Below are 21,061 nucleotides of genomic sequence, written 5' to 3'. Positions count from 1 at the left end.
GCAGATTGTGGTTGTGGTAACCTGGAGTTTACTGAGCAGTTGGTTGATATTTTAAGAGGTTTAAATATGTATGGCATTTCCAGACTGTTTGAGTAGTCACCCGGAAGCTTGTTAGAAAGTAACACAGCTGCAATAAAAGCCTGATGACATGTGGGGAGATAAACACAAACGCCACCTTTGACCTGACAAACGCAATGAGGTAGGCACTCTTACACAATGTGGGTAAACGTTCAACTTACGAGAAAGAAAAAAATATTTTATAAGGGTCAATGTTGTTATCTTGGCATAGCTGCTTAGGTAACAAGATCACGTCTTATTCTGCTTCTTGTGAAATTCTGCTTGTTGTGGATGTTGCATTATAAATGGCACTGACTTCACTGACTTTATAATGTCTATATACATAGACTGTCTTATAAGTCTGTACATATGAGAGGGTTATACATGTCTCCAAGAGCTTTCCCTTTAAAGATTAACTTAATATTAAAAGGACTACTTTAAGCTTACAGTCATGGATCTTCTAATAGTTTACTGCTGGGCCCATGTGGATATATTTGGATATGTAATTCTTGTAATGTGATTAGCATGATATATCACATGCTGTTTGAGAAATTCTTAACATCTGTTTCTATAAATCATGGTTGAAGAGTTTATGTCAGCGAAGAACACAGGACTTTCTTAATAAAAACATAATTCCTTGACAAATGAAAAAAACACATCAGGTGGGTCAGTATTATTTTATTGAAGTTTTTGGGAAAGTGTCACATGCTGCATACTTCTTTATAATGATGGCTAAACATTGTAAATCTGTTTAGTTTAAAATATGTTACAAATACACTTTAGATATTATTTATTGACTACATTGCAATCTGACACGTAGTCTACAAAGTCTACCAAAACAGTTGACCTCTGTACTTTAATGGAGAAACTTCCAGGCATTTCAGTCTGTAAGAAGGAAAAGGAGAAAGTCTAAGAAGAAATCATTACCAAAAACCACAACAGAAAAAAAAGTGAAGGCTTACCTTCAACAATTAGTTTAGTTGAACACTCTGCTTCACCTAAAGAGCTAACAGCAACCACTTTGTATACACCGCCGTCCTTTGGTCGGACTCTAAGAATATGCATGGAGCACACACCAAAGCAGTTGGTGATGTAGTAGTTACTGTCGGAGTTGATGCAGATGTCATTAAGGTACCAGGACACTGTGGGCGTTGGGTGTCCTCGCACAGCACAGGTCATGTAGACTTGGTAACCTTTAGGGTGGGTGTGGACTTTCAAAGGAACCAAGATGGATGGAGGCCTCTCAAAGCAAATCTCAGATGAACCAACTCCATTTGAAGTTATTGGAACTTAAAGTGAAAAATGAAAACAAGTAAAGTGCTCAAAATCAGCATTCAAGGTCAGACAATAATGATGTTGCAATGATTCAAACAATACCACGTAAAACATTAATTTGTACTATTTTAATTAGATAATGGAAAAATTATCACTGTTAATAAATGTGAAAGTTTACAGTAATCATGAAATTACATGTTATATCCTTTATGCAGAATGCAGTATTTGTTATTACATGGCCTTATAGGTAAACCATTCAGATAACCAGTGTTTGTACAAAGGGAAGTATGAGTACCTATGAATTCTCACAATTGTGTTCTCTGTAAAGCTGCAAGATAAAGTCATTGCATTTGCATTTTGATTTACAGGGTGTTGCTGAGAATTTGTTGCCTTTGGGATTCTTAGGACCACAGACTGTTCTTTTACTGGCCTGGATCCACAATTCAGCTCTTGGTAAAGAGATGTGATCTTCTCAGAATTATGAACAATATCCAGAGATTTTCTTTTTTGTTTGTTTTGTTTTGGTGGTTGTAACCATTAACTGCCTCGCCATCTCTGCTTAGGAACTTGTTACTGTCAAACAAACTGAGATGAACACTGCCTTCTGCCCTCTTGTTGCACATGCACCCCTGTGATGAGGTTTCACAGAAACCCATCCGTTAGCTTGGCTGAGAGAGAAAATGGTAAATGAACTTCATAAAAAACAAACAACCTAAAGTTAAATTCAAAAGGCTGATATTACCTCATTTCTTTCAAATAGTTCAAATAGCAAGGTAGGAATGAAAGAAAACTCTTGTATTATTGCAAATGTACTGCAAAATACACACTGTAACCGAGGGCTGGATGCTATAATGGACTGGGAAAATGCAAGACATTAGTTTTGTATACATTATACACAGAAGCAGAATGAAGTCAGGTATCACTTAATGTTTCCCTATGCAGGTATAGTCTGTGGCCCTCAGACAGACCACATATCCTGGACACTTTAATGTAGCTGTACCAGAGATAGACTCAGCTACAGTTCTGCTGTTTCATTTTATCTTTTATTTTTCCTTAGTGTGAGGCATGCAGCATTTAAACAAGTTAAACACATAATTATAGTTGGTTACACCTCAATTACACTATGCAGTTTGAAAAAATGTAATAGCATAAGCATAACTAACCTCTGTTGCTGTTGAAGCCCCACGTGGGTGACTCGGATGGTTCTGACAGACCCATATCATTCTTGGCGTAGATTCGGAAATGGTACTGTATTCCAGGAAGGATGTTGTTTACTGTGTATGTGTTAGTGAAGAGGCGGTCGGCCACAGTCTTCCAGACTCTCATTTTGGAGTCATTTTGGGAAACCACATAATACATTCTGTCGTCAAGTTCCTGGTCTGGTGAAGGAGCCCATGATACCACCAATTTATCATGGACTGTCTGCTCCAGCTCGACTGGACCTGGAGACTTGGGTTCATCTAGGATCAAATATGACACAAGAATTTAAAGTATGCTGCAGAAAATTCTGTTGTTGGGCCATTTTTCCCCACAATAGTGTTGAACAGAATAAATAATTTTTTGTTTTTAATGTGTCTGCTTTTACAACTTATTACACGTCACATAGAAAAATTTATTTATTGTCATCAATATGTGCATTCTGGGTTTTTAACTTACTAAATATTTTCCAGTTGATATTTTCTCGTCTTTATGCAGTAAAATAATTCTTTATACTCATTTACACACAGTGTTAACTCAGACCTTATTCACTGAACAAATGCTGCTGTTGTTTCCATGACTTTTTAACAGAGATTATAGGTGAATGCCCTGTTATTCATCATTACCTGTGACTCTGACCTCAATATCGAATGAGGCCTCTCCCACGGAGTTTTTAGCTTTAATGGTGTAGATGGCTGAATCAGAGCGCTTTGATGAGGGTATAACGAGCTGAGACATTCCCTCTGTATTGATGACATTAATCCATGGGGATATTGGCTCATCATCCTTTAGCCAAGTGATCTCAGGAGGAGGTTCAGCCTGGAGATATTGATGTCAGATAAATGATGCAAATTGCAAAACAAGTTCCATCTGTCTCTCAGTAATAAACTCGCCTAAGAATGAGTGTGGAAGTTTTCAAGAGGATGGTAAAATATGAAATGCAGGGACATTTAATTATGATCAAAATGACAGAATATTCAATGACAGACTGTAAACAAACCTGATTTGAAGTTAAATCGTACCTCGTAACAAATTTTGACACGTGCAGAATTTCCTGCTCTGACAACAATGAAATCCTCTGGGTTCCTAAAACAAGGTCTCACTGGATGTAAGACACAAAATTCAGTTTATTTTTAAACAAACACTGATCTGTATGATGTTAAATCATTAATATTCATTAATAGAAGTCATTACTTACTGTTGGGATTCTTGGCACACACCATTGCAGATGGAGGACTCGGATCTCCTGAGCCGGATTCATTAATTGCCGAAACCCTAAACTCATACTCTGCTCCTTCAGTAATATCTTTAACTGCATATTTCACACCTAAAAATGGGATTAACAAGGAATTTGAAAGGCTGTACTATTTATTTAATCCAAATATAACATTTTTTGCTCTTACAAACCTTTTATGGGGTCATTTAGTGCATTCAGGGTAATCCATTCATTTGTGTCCTTCTTACGTTTCTCCACTTGGTAACCAATAATTGGAACACCTCTGTCATCCTCTGGAGGGGTCCAGGTCAAGTTTATACAGGCTTTTGAGGCACTTACCACTTCTGGTGCTCCAGGTGGGCCAGATAGAACTAGTAAATAACAAATGGATTAATCAATTAATTGAATGCAGAAATAATAATAATTAAATATATGGAATATTTTAAGGACATCAACATGTTATTAGTGCAGGATATTGCAGATATTTTCTCTAGGAAGCTGTTATAGCAATAATAAAGGGTGGGTTTTCTGCAGTGACTAAATTGTGCCTGAGATAAGTGATCAGAAGCAATCCCAAAACTCTTCCAGAAGCATTTTCATATATTACAACCTGTGAGAGATTAACATGAGATTTGCTGAGGAATGCTAAATGAGACTTTTTTTTTTCCTGCTCACTCATTATGCCAGCCATAATGCTATCAGCCGTCTCCAGGGAGTCGCTGATGCCCTGAGGATTTTCTGCGTAGATGCGGTAGTTGTATTTCTTCCCATGAGTCACATTCCTGTCTCTGAAGGTATTTTTTTCTGCTGAGACATCCCCAAGTTTTGTCCACAGACTCTGTCCCGCCTGCTGTCGCTCTATAATGTAGTTGGTTACAGCAGAGCCACCATCGTCTCTGGGTGGGCTCCACTTGATCTCGATCACTGATGACGTGGTTTCAACAATCTCTACTGGACCCTCTGGTGGATCTGGCCGATCTGTTGGAAAAACAGGGTTTTGAATTAAATGTGACGCTTACTATGTGTGACCTTTGGTAAGGGAAAGGTTGAATCTACACCGTGTGACAAAGCCTGTGGATGTTGGTTAACAAATACTAGAACTTTCATGTGTTTCCTTCCATCTTTCTTAGATTTCTCATTAGATTTCTCTGTTTTCATACCAAGAACAATAAGGCGAGATGTGGCCTCTACAGCACCAAATGGGTTTTTGAGTTGGATCTTTATTTCCCCTGTGTCTGTCCGCAGGCAGTCTCTCAGTAGCAACCGGCTGTGATTTGGCTCCCTCACAATCTTCACACCTCCTCCATCTTTGATCTCAATGCCATCCTTAAACCAGCTGATCACCAGAGACTCCTGAGGTGGAAAGGGCATCTTAAAAGCAGCGTTCTGGCCAACTCTTACTATCACGGGCTTGGAGAACTTGTGAAGGTCATCGTCATCAAACGCAGGTACATCTATGAAATACATACATACATACATCAGTTGATAGAATAATAGTGTCTTCTCTACATGTTCTCCAAAAATATGTTATACATGTTACCTCCAACTGTGACTTTTCCTTGTGTACTCAGCTCCCCCGATACAAACCGATAAACTCCAGAGTTGTCATCCACACAGCTTTGAATTGTCAAGTTATGAGATGTTCCCTCTTTGGTGATTCTGATCTGACCACCAGATTTTAACTAAGAGCCAAACAAGAAACAAAGTGATGTGAGAACCTAAACAGTGTTTTCTACATCAATAAAGTTAAACAAATAAAACCAGTAAAAACCAGCTTCACATAGATTTGAATATTTTTATCAAACTTTTTTGTACTTGTAAATGTAGAGTGGTAAAACTTAAAATGCTTGCAGACTATGTTTCAAGGGGTTTTCTTTTGTGTTTACAAATCTCGTGGATCTGGATATGGTGGGACTTTTGCCTATGAATGGACTTGCAATTGCAATTCAAAACCACTGAATATACCCACAATCCTGTCAATTTGCAGCTTTCTAGGTCTGCAAATATTCCATTCAGTGAAACACTGAGATTTGCAGGATAATGTCATAACACAGCCGGATCAGATAGGATTATCCAGCGTCCCCATCTTTATCTTTTCCTGTGATATATACCTCCAAGTGAGAAGTCAAGATTCATTCTCATGAGTCATTCTCATCAGAAAGAAATGAGCTAATACTGCTCTGCTGGTTCTTTGTCTAATACTTTATATCCTCACAAGAAAATATGACCAGTTGTTGGCATTGTCTCTTTTTTTTTTCTCCTTAACTCTCATTTGTGATTGCATCTTTACACCAGACTGCCACTGTAAGGAAAATTAAATAAAAAGGTTAGTAATTTTTAGTATGTATTAAATCTATCAAGCCAGTATGTAAAAAAGGAATAACAGAGTGGTGAAAGTGATTTTTGACTAATCTTTACCTGCCAGCTCACTGTAATGTTACTTCAGTCATTCCATCTGCAGAGCTCTGCAGTGTTTAACACCCTGGACCAGTTCAGTGCAGGACTCAAGACATGACTGTGCCTGGCAGAGTGATCAATATCAGCTATATGTGACTAAACTGCTGACCAGAAGTATTTCAGAATATAAATTTTGGTCAGATGTTTTCATTTTTATGTCAGATCGGCTGAGCTGGGTTTGGTTTTTGTACTAGCCTGAGCTCCTAGCATTTTGTTTTATATTTTGTAAGATGCTCAAAGGGTTACTGAGTGTAATCTGTGTCCAGAATGTTCTGCATGGTGCTGTTATGTGTAAAAGCAAGGCTGAGAAGAGAGCTGCAGTGTTGTAATAATGTAGCTTTTAATAACCAAAGCATGTCAACACATTTAATTAAAACCACAGGAAATTGTGTCAACTTGTGGAAAAAGGGTTTAATATCTAATAGCAGATAGTGATGAAGGCAAATGCAGATCTCTTGGCTGACAATGTAGATACAGTAGCTGCTCCACAACTTCCTTTTTCCTCCTACATTGGACTTTTCTTTTATCTTGTTTTAAAAAGGGAAACGCCCACTGCATCACAGTTTTACAATATGGAGTGACACAGTATTCCTATATGTAGTCATTTTAATTTAAATGGAGAAAAAAGAAAATGGAATATGTCAGTCTAAAACTCAGTAGATTAAAGCCATGAAGCTGTGCTGAATTCTACCTTTCTGTATAGCTATTTATGGGCTTTACCTGCTCTTCGTCTTTGAACCACGTGCCATCGCAGTCCATGTTCATCTTCACATTCAGTTCAGCTGGATTTCCACGGAGAGCGTAGATGTCAGAGAGTCCACTTGAAATACCAAGCTCTATACAGCAATTAAAAATAGAGTTACTTCTCATTTTACATATGAGTTTTTTGTTTTTGAGCAACATGGGTTCTGAGTTTTAATATTAATGAGTAACACGTATGTTTGCCCTGTATTTCTGCTCACCAATATCAAAATTGCAAAAAGATAGTTAATCATTTACATTAAAATCAAATCTTATGTTGTATAAAATGCTTCTACAGTGCAAAGATTAGTAATCTGATATCTGATCGAGTTAAAGACTTGTCAATAACAAAATAAGCAAGCAAGTAGTCAGTAGATGTTGACAAAAGCAACTCGGTGGACTCACAAGACTCTAGTAAGGCGCTGCAGCATTTGCTGAGCATATACGAATTGTTTCTCTACATGCTGATTATTAACAAATTCTCAGATTACTATGGTGAGATTTTAAAATCAAGTTGTTACAGCAAAATATTTCAGTACTTATGCAAATCAGGGATTTGTTGAGTTTTATTAGCCTTTAAATATCTGTGTTACACGTGTGCTTTTTCAGCTGTAAACGTCTCTCATATCACCTTCAGTGTCTGTATTTGGCTGAATGCTTTCATCACATTTGTTTTCCTCAGGTGAATGTCCTGACGGCAGTAACAGCAGTAAATCATTTAATTCACTTTAGCAAATTGCTCTCATTTTTAATCTGCTCTACTGTATTTTGTCCTACCTTTCCTTGTGTCCTCCTCCACTTCTGTTGTTTCTTCTGTGTGAAAATCAAAAGCAGTAATAGTAGATTTTAGTGTTTTAGCTTAATAGTATTTTCCATGGTTATGTTTTCTCCACTCACTGTACATAAAAGACTTTCCTCCCCCTAAAGTAACAGTTCCACAATGTGTTATCCCTCACTGCCGTGTCAGTGGTGGTATTCTCACCAAAGCAAAGCAGACATTGGAGCTTTTTAGCAGAATCTAATCCCAGCATATTTTCTTTTTATGGTTAAACCAAAAAGGAAATGTGGATGCTCAAGTCAAAAATAACAAAACAAACAAACAAAAAGAAAAGAGTAAAAAGAGGGCTGGAAGGTATTTATTTATTTATATATTATTTTTTGGCTTAGGGAGTGAAATGACTTGAAAGTATTTTGGTTGCAGCTATTAGAAAATCTGTTTGAAATCCTTATATATTTTGGAAAGGATGTTATTTTCTCCGTTAGCATAGAACACACTGGAACATCATTTATGACAGGCAGGAAACAGTTCTATGTGAAACTCCTGGCATCTGCACCTTTTTAACACAGTTAATTATATATTTTCATGCATGGTAGGGACATGTTTTTGTATTTATGTAATTGTACTAGTATATTTATACAATAAAACCTGTGTGTAACAATCTCAAAAGATTACATTAAATGTATCTAAAGCACTTTTTGTAGAATACTTCTTGAACATATTTGGTTTTAGCACTGCTTACCCACATCTAATCTTAGTTTATTCCCTGGACTCCAGCATTCACAGCCTCTGGTATGCCTGAGTCTGTGGCTCCTCAGCGTTAGTTTGGAAATGCTTGTATGAATCTTGGTACGCCCACACAAAAACCCAAATGGCCACCAGTTTAACAAGGAATTCAAAACTCGCAGTAACTGTGTATCAGAATGTTTCTACAAGGCCTCATAGCTTAAATAAACTAGCAGCAAAAAATGGAAAATGATCCAACCTATATTTGCAGAGATGAAAGCTGGTGTCAAATACAGCTGGACTATAGAGGTCATATGGATTGTAAGTTGATTTTGAGTTTATTGCAATGTTCCAATACTGTTTGCATAAAGTAACTTTTCTAAGGCTGTCAAAGTCTTGCTTATTGAGGTGACTCAGATTATGTGTTTTTTTTTAACTATTATTGTTCTTGTAAGTGTCTTAAAAAGTGATATAGTATGAAATTTGAAGCAACATACTGGAGATATTTAATTTAGATTACAATTTAGATTATAATCAATCAATTCCATTTATATATTTTTTCTTTAAATAGCAGTGAAGTGCAACATACAATGTGCCACCTCTATATTATTTTATACACAGCATCTTGAGGAAAGTATAACAATCAGCAGGCAGAAAGCTTAATATCGAAAAATATCCATGCAAATGCTGCTGTTTATCATGTCTTATTTCCTATAACACTTAAACTGTGAGGGAGACAAAAGGTTAACCAAACGGAGAGATGCCAAAGCAACATTAATCCTAAACATTTTCACATGTTGTAAATTTATGCGATTTGTAGAAAAGTAGCTCAAAATATGGAAAAGTGTGGGCGTGGACTTTAAATCCAAAATCAGATTCTTTGCAACTGCTGATTGATTCAGCTCATCACACTTAAAAGGTGTGCAATAAATTGTTGGCATGAGAAAGAATCATTATTTTTAAATTCCCATGTAATCATCTAATTGTAAACACAAGAAGCTGATTTCCAGAAGTCAATTTTTTAGGGTTCTTACCTGTGCTTTCCACAACTGGTGGGTCTGAAGCCACTGCTGCTGGTTTGCTCGTCTTTTCTGTCAGCCATTAAAAAATGATGATGATAATAGATGTTAAATGTAAACTCCACAAAAGTTTTTTTTTTTTTTTTGACTAATCAAACACCTAGTCACATAAAAAGCCATTCATGTTGGAAATTGCAGACTTGATTATCATGTGGAGCTGTGACCTTTCTAAAGTCAGTTTGGACTCAGTAATGCTATGCATGAATACAAAACCCTGAATCATGAACTTTGTGGTGGACTTACTTTGTTCAGGAACTTTTGTTGGTTCAGCTTTAACTGGAGCCTTGCTGGGTTCAGGAGCTGGAGGGGATGGGGGTGCAGCTTCCTGAGCAGTTCTAATCTGTTCTTTTCTTTCCTCTCTCACCTTTTCTAATTTTGCTTGTTGCTCTTGGGCAATTTTCTGCAAATCCATCCCAGATCCTCCTGCCCTCGTTGTTTTCCTTGCTGACTTTTTCCCCTTTTGCCCATCTTTATCAGCTAAATTAAGCAAAAATAAGATATTTATGGTGAGTGTGGGAATATTGTGATTTGAAAAGCATTAACAGATAAGAGGAAAGGAGAATATTTGTTTTTCTATTTCTGTCTTTTCGTTATCATTTAATATAATTTAAAGTTATGAGTGAACCTCTTGGTGAATAGCTTACCTTCAACAACCAGCCATGCATTGCAGGATTTAATCCCTGCACAGGCAGAATAAATTCCTTTGTCTACAACCATACAGTCTTTAATCACCAGACGGTGAATGAGTTTGTCTTCTGAAACTTCAATATCATATTTATCCCCTTGTTCAAGTGGCAAATTCTTGCCGAACCACAAAATTTTTGAAAAAGGGTTTGATAAGACACACTCAAACACAGCATCTTCTCTCTCCTTGGCTTTCACTTCCTGAATTTTCACCAAGAAATCCACCACAGGGACTGGAAAGAAAATAAAAATTTGATTGAATTTAACAGCACATCTGGACTAATTTAAAATTAGCTATGTTATTTAGTGAATCAACTGTGTTTTCTTCTTCTCTAGTAATTAGTTCATCCAGTTTGTTGAGCAGTTTTAAAATGACTTACTTTTAAAGTCAGTTGAAAACATAGTGACATCATCAACATCCACCTGGTACAGTCCAGCATCTTCTGGCATGAGGTCCTTGATACTGAAAACATACTTTCTTCCAATTTGTTTAAGGCTGTGCTTCAGCGTATCTCCCAACTCTTTGGTATATGGAATCATTTCTCCATCCTGTCAGGGAAATGCAAACATAATTTCCTCTTCGGATGGTTGAAATTATTTTTGGAAGACAGTAACTGAAGAAATGCCACTCATTTGAGCTAAAATGAAAAACGTCATAGTAAGACCTCATTCATATATTTTCAGACAAGGACCTTATGTGTATAGTTCATGGTTTGTGTTGCACATATTAATAAAATAATACTATGCCTCAAAGGTATGAGTTTAGAGCAGATGACCCCAAAGATGCCTATCTGGTCCCCTAACCTTAATTAAAAGATATATTGATACATTTAAGCAGGATTTGCCCAGATTACTGTTAAATAAATTAAGCTATCTCAGGGTCCCTAGAAGATTATTTCATTCGTTAAGTGATTCTCCATGAGTCACTGCTTTGAGCAGTTAGGACTTTATTTGACCACTTTACCTTATACAAGTATATAGAGCTGCTAGGATCAGTGAGATCCATGTCGAGCTCAAAGGATGCAGTGCCATCTGCATTCATCCTAATAGGTTTCAGGTCAGACAGACTTCTGATGAACTGGAAAAGAAGAGTGAAGAAGAGTGCAAATATATATATATGTATTCCAAATTCATTTCAAATTAGTCACAATTATTCATGCAAATATTGCACATCTCATACCGCTGCTTGTTCGTCTTCCCTCTCCTTTTTGATTTCATTGAGCTTCTTAAGCATCCAGCGAAAGTCAGTGACGCCAAACTCTGCACAGATTTTCTCGTAGTCTTTCTTATCTGCACTAAGTAAAAGCTCCCAAAATTTGGGATCGATCTCCCCGTCTTTTCTTTCAGGTTGCTCAGATTTTGGTCGGATCTTGCTAGAAATTGGAATATCGAGCAGTCAGGTAAACAGTGTTGTAAATCGACAGATATACTTGGCACATGACCATCAGTAGTAGCTCAGGCTTACCTTTTCCTTTTCAGAACAGTCTTAAAATCCTCATCAGTGCCTGCTTGTTTCTGGGCTTTGTTTTTTTTGTAACCAACTGGAACAAAGGACACTTGGGTTATTAATGAAATCGTGCAGCTAAAAGACACACAGGAGGGACTCCTAAATAATAACTCCTGGATTTAATTAAATTAAAACTTTATTAATCCCCAAAGAGAAACTTATAATTACCATAATATAATCATGTGTGAGTAGTGAAGTGTTGAGTTTCAATACGTGTAGTTTGTTTACTTTCTGGATGAATCTGCATGCTTTGATTGAACATAGGCTCCATTATACACAAGAGTACAATCATTTTCCTGACATTTATTTTTCATATTTATAACAACCAAATACTTCTTACCTTCAATTATATTTAGAACAACTGTGACCATGGCTTGACCGTACTGATTTGTAGCAAAACACTTGTAGGTATCAGCTTGATCTGGCTTCACGTTTGGCATCTGGAAAATACAAAAAAAAATAATAATAAAATAAATAAATATAAAGCACACAATTAATCCACAGCTATTTATTTTGATAGAGTTTAACATTGTCATTAATAAGTAGATAAAAATGATTATTTCAAAATGATTATTCTCAAACCTTGAGCTTTGTTAAAGTTATTTAAAATAAAATAAAATGAGTAGAAAGTAGAAAAACAAAAACAACTCACAATTAAACTGGCACATTGTGACAAATGTGTACACATAAACTAACCAATATATTGATCTGTGTCTTTCACTGATGCAGTTTTTTATTGAATTTTATTGGACTATGTAACTTAAATGGTAGAAAATCACATTCTGTGTACTGCTCTCACACTCAGGATCATGACTAAGCAAAATGAAAGGTCGAGAGACAAAATGCCCTTGATGTAATCAAATACCTCCTCATGCTTTCTTTTGTGATGCCTTTTATCAGTGTGTTCTTTTATCTTCTATTTTTACATCAGCACATTGCTATGTAGTATAGTATCTCTGTGATTTGATAGTCCCTATCACTTGCCTCAAAAGTGTGCTCATTGGTGTTGGGATCATATTTGGTCTGGTATCTCGATGTATCTGACACATCTCCATTATTCCTGCTCCATGTTACAGTCGGCTTTGGATCCCCAGTGACAATGGCCTTAAAGAAAGCAAATTTTCCTGTTCAAAAGGAGAAAAAAATAGCAGATCAATGGTCAGTGTAAACAGAAAAAAAAAAGATAAAATCTTAGGATAAAAACTGCTATTCTTTACAGGTTATCAATGCGTTGCTAGTACTGTACCAGCAGGACACCACATTGCAAATGGAGAACATCAGTCTTATGTTAAAGGATTTAAAGCCATTTTTCTTTAATCCTGATTTTAAATAATTGTGTATTCCAAACATTTAGGAATATACATTTCTTTTGCTGTAACTTTTACCTTCTTGGATGGTTAAAGCAATTGGCTTGCGTGTGAAATCTGGATGGCTTGTTCCCTCAGGGAGCGTCTCAATGTACTGTGTAATCATCACCCCGGGAACCTTGGATTTTTTCTTGATCCCCACTGTCAGATTTGGAAAATTAAACGTCAGCAGTGATGCATTGGACACTTAAAAACAAACAGAAAAAGAATGAACAACATGACCATGATAAAGTTGCAGCTTTTGTCTGCAAACAAAACATCACTCTACAGGGACCATGCTTAAAAAACATTCTAATATTTGACATATTAGAATGTAAATGTTACTAATATTATTATTATCACTCAGATATTCACTGTGACTCTATTCTTGTGACTCTGCTGTGGACAGGACTGTTTTGCTCAGTGCATTTACATATAAATAACTTTTATATTTTTCATCTTACCAGTTTGAATCCATGCCTTACATTCAGTTTGAGATCAGATATGAAGTGATGCCCCTACATATCTGTGCATATTATATATTTACGCTCACACAGTAACAGATCCATTCCATATTACTTCTTCATGCCTTCATGAACAGGTAGAAAAGAAAAAGTTGCTGATGGCTTTTCTGGTGCTTCCTAAGCCTACCTTCTGTACCTTTGCAAATCTCTTCAGGGGGACCTGATGAGGAACATGTTAAAAGGCACATACCGCATATGTCAGCAAGTCATTAACACATATTTAAAATAATTCAACTAGAAGAGAGAAAATAAAATATGAGACCAGCTGGTGTTCGGAATTTCTACACATCTTATCAGTATTGATAACCTAAAAAATACATTTTTCATTAGGATTTTTTTTAAATGTAGCACATTAAATAATGAGTGCCTGTAACTTACCCAAACTCAAAAAATACATGTGCAAATGGAAAATACAAGATTATGCCTCAGGTGCACAGTAGCAAACGGTATTCACTTGTGACACATGTGACAAATCAAATAAACAAGTAATAAAAATACTGGGTGTAATCACATCTTGTTTTGCAGCTATTCACAAATACTTGAAAACCTTATTCTCTTTATTCTGTTAGACTCTTAGCTGGAATTAATTGTATTTCTGTACCTGCCTATGAGATCTAATTTGTTTGGAAATACTTTTCCACTTGTCTTGGTTTTCATTTAGCTCAGAGGTGTCAAACTCCAGTCATCAAAGACTGTAATCCTGTAGGTTTTAGTCATTTCCCTGCTTCAACACACCTGATTCAAATCTAATGGATCCAACAGCTTGAGTTCAAGTTTTAGACATTGGACAGCCTCAATATCCAAAAATGTATACAGAGATAAACAATTATGAACTTTTTTCATTTATATGTTTTCTTTAGGTCACCTTAGGAAAAGTAATTTCAGGCCAGGGTTATTTTACTGCTGTCAAATGTCAAAACAACTTTGACCCGAACAGTATGTAAGGGTTAAAAATAGAACAGAAGTCCATGAAAAGTATCCCGACAAAGTGGTTTCGGTAGTCTGGATGCTGAAGAAGGATGTGCAGCAGGTAGGCCACAGTGTCCACTGTGCCCCTCTTAGCTTTGTGGACATATTGAAGGGGCCCAGTTGTGGGGGACAATGAGCAGGATGTTCAGCAGCAGCTTCTTCATGCATTTCTTCATAAAGGGGGTGAGGGCAACATGGTAGTAATGATTGAGTTCTGAGGGCCGGGGTTTTTTGGGAACTGGGATTATAGTGGCAGTTTCCCAGCTAGTTGGTGTCGTGGCAGTCATGTAGATTTGGGTGAAGACTGAGTAAAAGATTGGTGAAAGCTACTGTGAACAGTTCTTAAGCACCCTTGCTGGGATGCCATCAAATTTGGGAAGGTAGGGGGCTCAAACCAGCAAACATTTCATTATAAACATGCATGCTCATTACTGAGTTTCTCCAATCAGCCAGAGCAACACCCTAAGAGTCTGAAAATGAGTGGAAAAAGTTGTTAAAACTAAATACAGTGTGGAAGATTTCTTTCAATCCACCAATCTCATTTTCAGACTTTTTTTCTGTCTTCAGAATACATATTTATGTGGGTGTTTGCCACCTCCATGAAACTGCAATAGACACATTATAAAAAGCTGTGGACATGTTTAAAGGTCAACATCAGTTTGTCAGTATGTTTTTTTTATTATTATTTATTATTATTTTTATTATTTCCTTCCCTGGTTTAGAATATTAGATTTTAGTGCTTACCTTGGCCAGTAGCTGTCCCATCTGTTACTTTTGATCTTTGGAACATCTTGGAATCTTTGATTCCTGGCTGGATTCAGCAAATTTCCACCAACTGCAACAGATGGTGGAGAAAATTTGAAGCACAACTGCTTGCTGATATTATCAAATGATGATCATGTTTTTTTCCTTTCATTCATAAGTAGTTAATCACTGTCATTTTTAGATGCTATATTGAAATTACTCTGTGTCATTGAAAACATTCAGTTCAGATAATTCTGTGTCAGTTCCTAAACCGATGGCAACGAGGCGAACCGGACAGTTTTTCATTTAGCCATTCAATGAGGGAAGGTGTGTTGTTTGCAAATGTGGTTATCCATTTTGACTGTTAATGTTTGTGACATTGAGGCGTTTATATAAAATGCAGACATAATTTTCAGAATATGTTACATTTTAGAATATTTTCTTTACTGAGATTAATTACAAAATAAGGAAAGTTAGAGGCCAAAAACTACACTGAAAAATTTATGTTCTACTTTTTTCATCTGTCAGTGAACCAGCTGCAACGTTTAGTATACTGTAAGAAAAACCATAGCCATCAGTATCACTTTTGACAAGAATAAAAATTCTTGTTTAATTTAAGTGTAATAATATATATTAGCACCATTATATCAAGGCTTAAACTATCATTATTCAGGAGTTCTTGTTGCCACTTTAAGGTGCTATTTTCTGGCATGTTGGTAGAATTACTGCGTCCTTATCAAATGAACATTTTTTATGATGTGTCGTTACATTCGCTGCAGTGATCTCTAGCACATGAGAACCTTTCATTACCCACACAGTGACTAAAGTTACATGGACAAATGTCACTTTACTAAAATAGACTGAACATTAATTGTGAATGAGTGGTTGTTGCTGGGGCTTAAGGGGATTTGAAGACATTTTACTGTGTGGTTAGTGCATGTAATTGTGCAACTTTGCAACCACACAGACTTTGGGGCTGAGGCCCTTCCAATATCTGATAGCTGCTCAATGGGTTTAAGAGTTTTAACACTACACATCAAGCCACCACGCCTTATTATCTTTTATTCTTTCTAACATTGTTCTTGTTGTAATTTAATAAGGATGTTTTCACCAGAAATGAAAACTTTTAAACCTTGCAAATTTGGCATTGATAAGTGTTTCTTGTAGAGCACTAATGACACTTTGATGCTGCATTTTTATTCTTTTCCTTTTATTAATTTTTAGGTTTACAGGTTTATTTGAAAAATTTCTCTCCCACGATCTACAGCACTACCTGCCTATCCATTATTTCCTGAGTCGTTCCCAAGTCATTCCCTAACGAAACACATTTTTGTGTACGTTACTGTAAAGTGTTACCGGTGTGAAAAACTGAGATATGGTTCTAACAATCAAATCTCTGGTTTCTGTAGGTGGCTGTGCTTTCCAGTGGATATTTGAGATTAAAGTTCAGAAAATAAGAAAGTTTACTACTACTTTATTTCTTGTCAAAGCACCTACAACAGCCATATTTAGTTGTAAAGATCTTTATACATCAACACGTGCAGGAAACTTAATTACTGATTGACTTTTCAGAGCCATGTGCTGTTGCTGTTAAAGTGGACACACTCAGCCCTAAGGTATACTTCAGACATGTTTGACTTCTTATAGCTTCTCCTTTTACAGTATTTGCTTAAACGTAGCACCACCCAGTATAGGCCGGTCATATTCTAGGGTTTCAATGGTTCACGGCTACTGGAAGATGAGTAAACCAGACTGTCATTTGATAGGTCACATGCCACATAAAAATCTGAACATCCCATCTCAAACATCTTCATATGCCTGTAAATCAATGTTGACATCATGCCAGTGTCTTTCTATGGTGAAACTTGCTCTGTATAGCAATTTTATGCTCTTTAGATAACTTACTCAGTAAGTTAAAAATCAGTAAAATCTGTACTTAAAATGATACAAAATCTCACATGTTTTGTAACAAGCCAATTATTTCATTCTTTCACGTTTTAAAATAAATGCATATATTTTTGAGATAACAGTATAAAGTGTGAGGTTATATTTGCTGCAGCTATATTTAAATATAAATGTAAATACGATGAAGACTTCTCATGACTTGGGTGCCTTTGCAAGTTTGTAAAGTGAACTCTTGACAGCTGGTTGCAAAGTTTAACATTTCAGTGTTTATTAAGCATTTCTAAATCATTTTAAATAGATTTTAAACAAATTTGAAAAAAAAAAAAAATCATATTTGTTTCTGCTGCAGTGGTGGGTTTTTATTTATTTATTTTAAAGGGGATTCATGTGGTCTGCACTGCATGCTGGCCTTAACCCCACCAGCTGCTTCTGTGACCAATGCTGGTCACAGCAGGGGACCGAATACTCAGACCAAGCATCATAAAAATGATTAACAGCAAGACACTGCTAATGGCAGGTTCAAAAAGCATTACTATCTAAGGGGGTGACGTTTGTGTCAGCAAGGGAGACTGCTGAGACTTAATTTGGAATATTACCTAGTTGCAGTGGGATTCCATAGTTTTTAAAAATTAGCTGATGTAAAATTTGAGAAATGGGTGAAGCGATGAGACAGGTATAGGACAGTGTTTGAAACAGTTCCTGTTTTGTCTTTTGTAAGATTTTAGTCAGGTAGCGAGAAGAATGATGTGAAGTGTATTGCAATGTTGGACGACTCTGTGTGTCAACATTTTCTGATAGAGTTATGACTATTACTACTATACACTGATTTAAGAAATTTCCAGAATGATGTGTGTCATGTTGTCATTTTTTTTTCTAAACGTTTGGAAATGTTCTCCTGCATTTGAATAAGATTTCAGGAACATTAACATTTCCATGAAATAAAAAATGAATAAACGTGAGTTAAAAAAAAAAGAAGCTGGGTATTTGGAGAACCAATTTCCATGTACTTAAAATAACATAAATGGTGCACATCAGAGCACTTCAAGGCAACCCAGCTGTGCGTTTACAGTCTAACACTTTCAACATTTGGCTACATTAACAAAGTGTTTTCATTGGGTTAAAAGCAAATCAGGCTCCTGGTTGCCTGTTAACTACTGATATATGGATGCAGTGTTAACACCTCCATCTGAGAGTGGTGCTGCATGTAGGATGAATGATGGACTCACCTCAGCACTCCCGTGATCCTCCTCAGTGGAGCTGCTTCCCAGTCTGATATGTGAGTGTTGCCTCACTGGTCTACAAGCTATTAAATCCTTACGGGAATGCCAATGACTCTGCGACAAGCTCCCACGTTGTCACACACCATGCTTGCCAAGAAAGGGGATTGCTTTTTTGTTTTGGCCATAAATCACAACCTTGCAAAAGAAAGGGGGCGGAGGGAAATCCAAGAAGTACTACAATGTCCATGATGTAATTACATGGGTACTGGTTTCTTGTTGACAAAGTCATGATCTTATCTGGGAGATGTGCGTATTTTAGGCCTAAAAATGGAACTGAGTCACATTTTGTGATATCAGTTCAGTTCAGATGTTCCATTTAGATTTATTTTATTTTATTTATTTATTTTATTTTATTGATTTTTTTTTGTGTGTCCATTTTATTTTAGAGTTGACTTTAAAGAAATTTGTCTCATCATTGTTTCTGCACTTTGACCCTTTTAGGTTAGCATTGGAGATCCGTTCCAGTTACAGATGGAAAATATAACAGGGTTACTCATTTAATTCAATCTTTGCTAGAGGTGAGGGAAATGTCAACAACATATGTTTCTGTACAGGAGGAGGGGGTGTGTTGTTTTGATAAAGAAAACTATAGTTCAGGTTTTTGTGTTTAGGCTTTTTAGTATTGTTTTAATATATATAATATATATGTAAAATTAAAATTTTCCAAGTATGGCAGTCAGTGTTACTTGGATTCTGGTGTTGAAAGAAGAAGATTGTCAGAGAATGGTGTTGACAGCCAAGCATGCTCATGCTGTCATGCTCATGAAATTGTGAGAACAACAAGACATATTGGTATTTGTATGGACTGATGACTCTGACAGTTATCCCTCAGATTGGTAGGCAGCTTCCCAATAGTTTAAAAAAAATTATTTGATATGATTGTTATGTTTTTATTATTACTTGTTATACATTGTCTGGATGGATACTTGATTCTGATTGGCTGAAGGGTGTCCATTAAAAAGTGATAATGGACACCTATGAAAGAAGTTCCAGTCAAATAGACTTATTGCTGTGAATTATTGCACTGACTAAACGGTAGTTGGTAACCGTGGCAACAGAAACTGAGACGCAGGGCCGCAGACTCGCCAGATCAGAGCAGCCTGCAGGCTTATTGAACGATGTAGGAAACTATCTACTTTGACGGTTTGAAACAAAATGTCGCATCATCGTCTGGATACACACAAGCTGTAAGAGCTGCACCCGCCCTCTGAAATGATACTTTGTGTCACGTAACATAACGTTAAGCAATCATCTCCCTTCCCTCCACTGATCAGGTCTAATACAACAGCTGCAGCCGACTGAGCTGCAGGTTCTGTGTTAGAGCTGGTTAAGAGTTGCCACTGGAGGCACGCCAGATCACGTCTGTGACGGGGCTTCACTAAGTAAGTAGCCTGCAGACGCCTCCTCGTCGTCCATTAATTAATGATAATGGCCACCTCGGGCATTATCCCTTACTTAATTCCCTGATAAGATTGAATGTTTTTTACAAAGTAAAACAGAAACAACAATACAACAGTAGAAACTCTAATTCACTAATTCAATGAATATTTCTTTTCTTTAGGGAAAAAGCTTGAACCCATGCTGCAGGGGAAGAACATGTGCTAAACATGAGTGACTAAAACAATTGCCAACTAAATTAAATTTGTTTTTTTTTAAATAATAAGAACATTGCGGCTCATTCTGGATCTAGGCGTACTAGGTGTGCCCGAGCATATAGACGAACAGATTTCAGAGCAGCTTAAATCAAACACAAAAGAACAAACAGATCAAATTGAACCTTGATATGAAATCACAAAAACATATTGCACATATTAAATAGCTCAATGCTCCAGCTGTAGAATGGATATACAGACTTTAAATTGGTAATAAGTTAAACTGTGCGCTGGTCAACTGTTTATGTAAAAAGTTTTTAAAACTGCCTGGTTAAAAATAAGCTTTTGACTGTGATTATTTACCTTTTATTATCACATTTCTGCACAAAATCAGCCTAAAAGAATTCAGTGTCCTACTCAAACTGTATGTGTTACTCCAGTAAGTATTCAGTAATTTTAGCTATCTAAATGTTCTGTAGAGTGAAGTTAATTGTCAGATGCACAGCTTGATGGCATAGATGGCACATCAGAGCCTAATGTAGGCCTATTTATAACATTACATTGTTAGAGGTGTGGTCAATTTTTGCTCTCTTTAAATGCTTACTTGACTGTTTCTTGGATCCCTGGTTTTAGACCAGCCATAAATTTCCTGAACAGAAAATTACTGAAAAGATATTTTACATACCAGCTCTGATTTAGTTCAGTTAAGTCATCTGTTTTTACCATGTTTTAAGCAACTGTTGTCTAACATACATATAGTATCCCATGCAAATCTTTTAATTTGCTTTACTCTTACTCATCGCCAATGCCAAACCTCTTTTATGAGGCTGCGTGTCCCAGTAAGAGATCTGTGCCCTGGTACAATCTCAGAAGTTAACCATCCAGCAGTGAGGTATAAGATGATATAACAGCAAAAAAGAGAAAAGACAGTAATCTTACACTAATATGTAAATTTAAATAATGCAGTTTTATGGAAATACAAGT

At 36.4% G+C, this 21,061-nt stretch overlaps 1 protein-coding gene across 2 annotated transcripts; it reads right to left on the bottom strand.

The window, feature by feature from the left end:
- Window positions 1–771: 771 nt before the first annotated feature.
- Window positions 772–18,535, bottom strand: LOC121636850 (immunoglobulin-like and fibronectin type III domain-containing protein 1). 2 transcript variants are annotated; one of them, XM_041980680.1, is made up of 24 exons: window positions 18,432–18,535; window positions 15,301–15,391; window positions 13,103–13,225; window positions 12,702–12,841; window positions 12,058–12,157; window positions 11,676–11,751; window positions 11,391–11,583; window positions 11,175–11,288; window positions 10,591–10,759; window positions 10,171–10,443; window positions 9,770–10,003; window positions 9,482–9,538; window positions 7,721–7,756; window positions 6,923–7,038; window positions 5,286–5,427; window positions 4,906–5,199; window positions 4,421–4,723; window positions 3,937–4,116; window positions 3,728–3,856; window positions 3,552–3,631; window positions 3,156–3,348; window positions 2,496–2,792; window positions 1,020–1,346; window positions 772–942 (listed from the first exon to the last, which is right to left on the bottom strand). In XM_041980680.1, exons 2-24 carry the CDS (start codon window positions 15,344–15,346, stop codon window positions 938–940), a joined length of 3,627 nt encoding a protein of 1,208 aa, XP_041836614.1. In that variant the 5' UTR covers window positions 15,347–15,391; window positions 18,432–18,535; the 3' UTR covers window positions 772–937. The 2 variants fall into 2 exon arrangements, with proteins under 2 accessions (XP_041836614.1, XP_041836615.1); XM_041980681.1 differs by having other exon boundaries at window positions 9,770–9,994; window positions 10,372–10,443.
- Between the last annotated feature and the right edge of the window lie 2,526 nt (window positions 18,536–21,061).

This window comes from Melanotaenia boesemani, chromosome 3 (genome assembly GCF_017639745.1).
Source record: "Melanotaenia boesemani isolate fMelBoe1 chromosome 3, fMelBoe1.pri, whole genome shotgun sequence".
Classification (NCBI taxonomy): domain Eukaryota; kingdom Metazoa; phylum Chordata; class Actinopteri; order Atheriniformes; family Melanotaeniidae; genus Melanotaenia; species Melanotaenia boesemani.
This window is presented reverse-complemented; position numbering and strand designations above follow the sequence as displayed.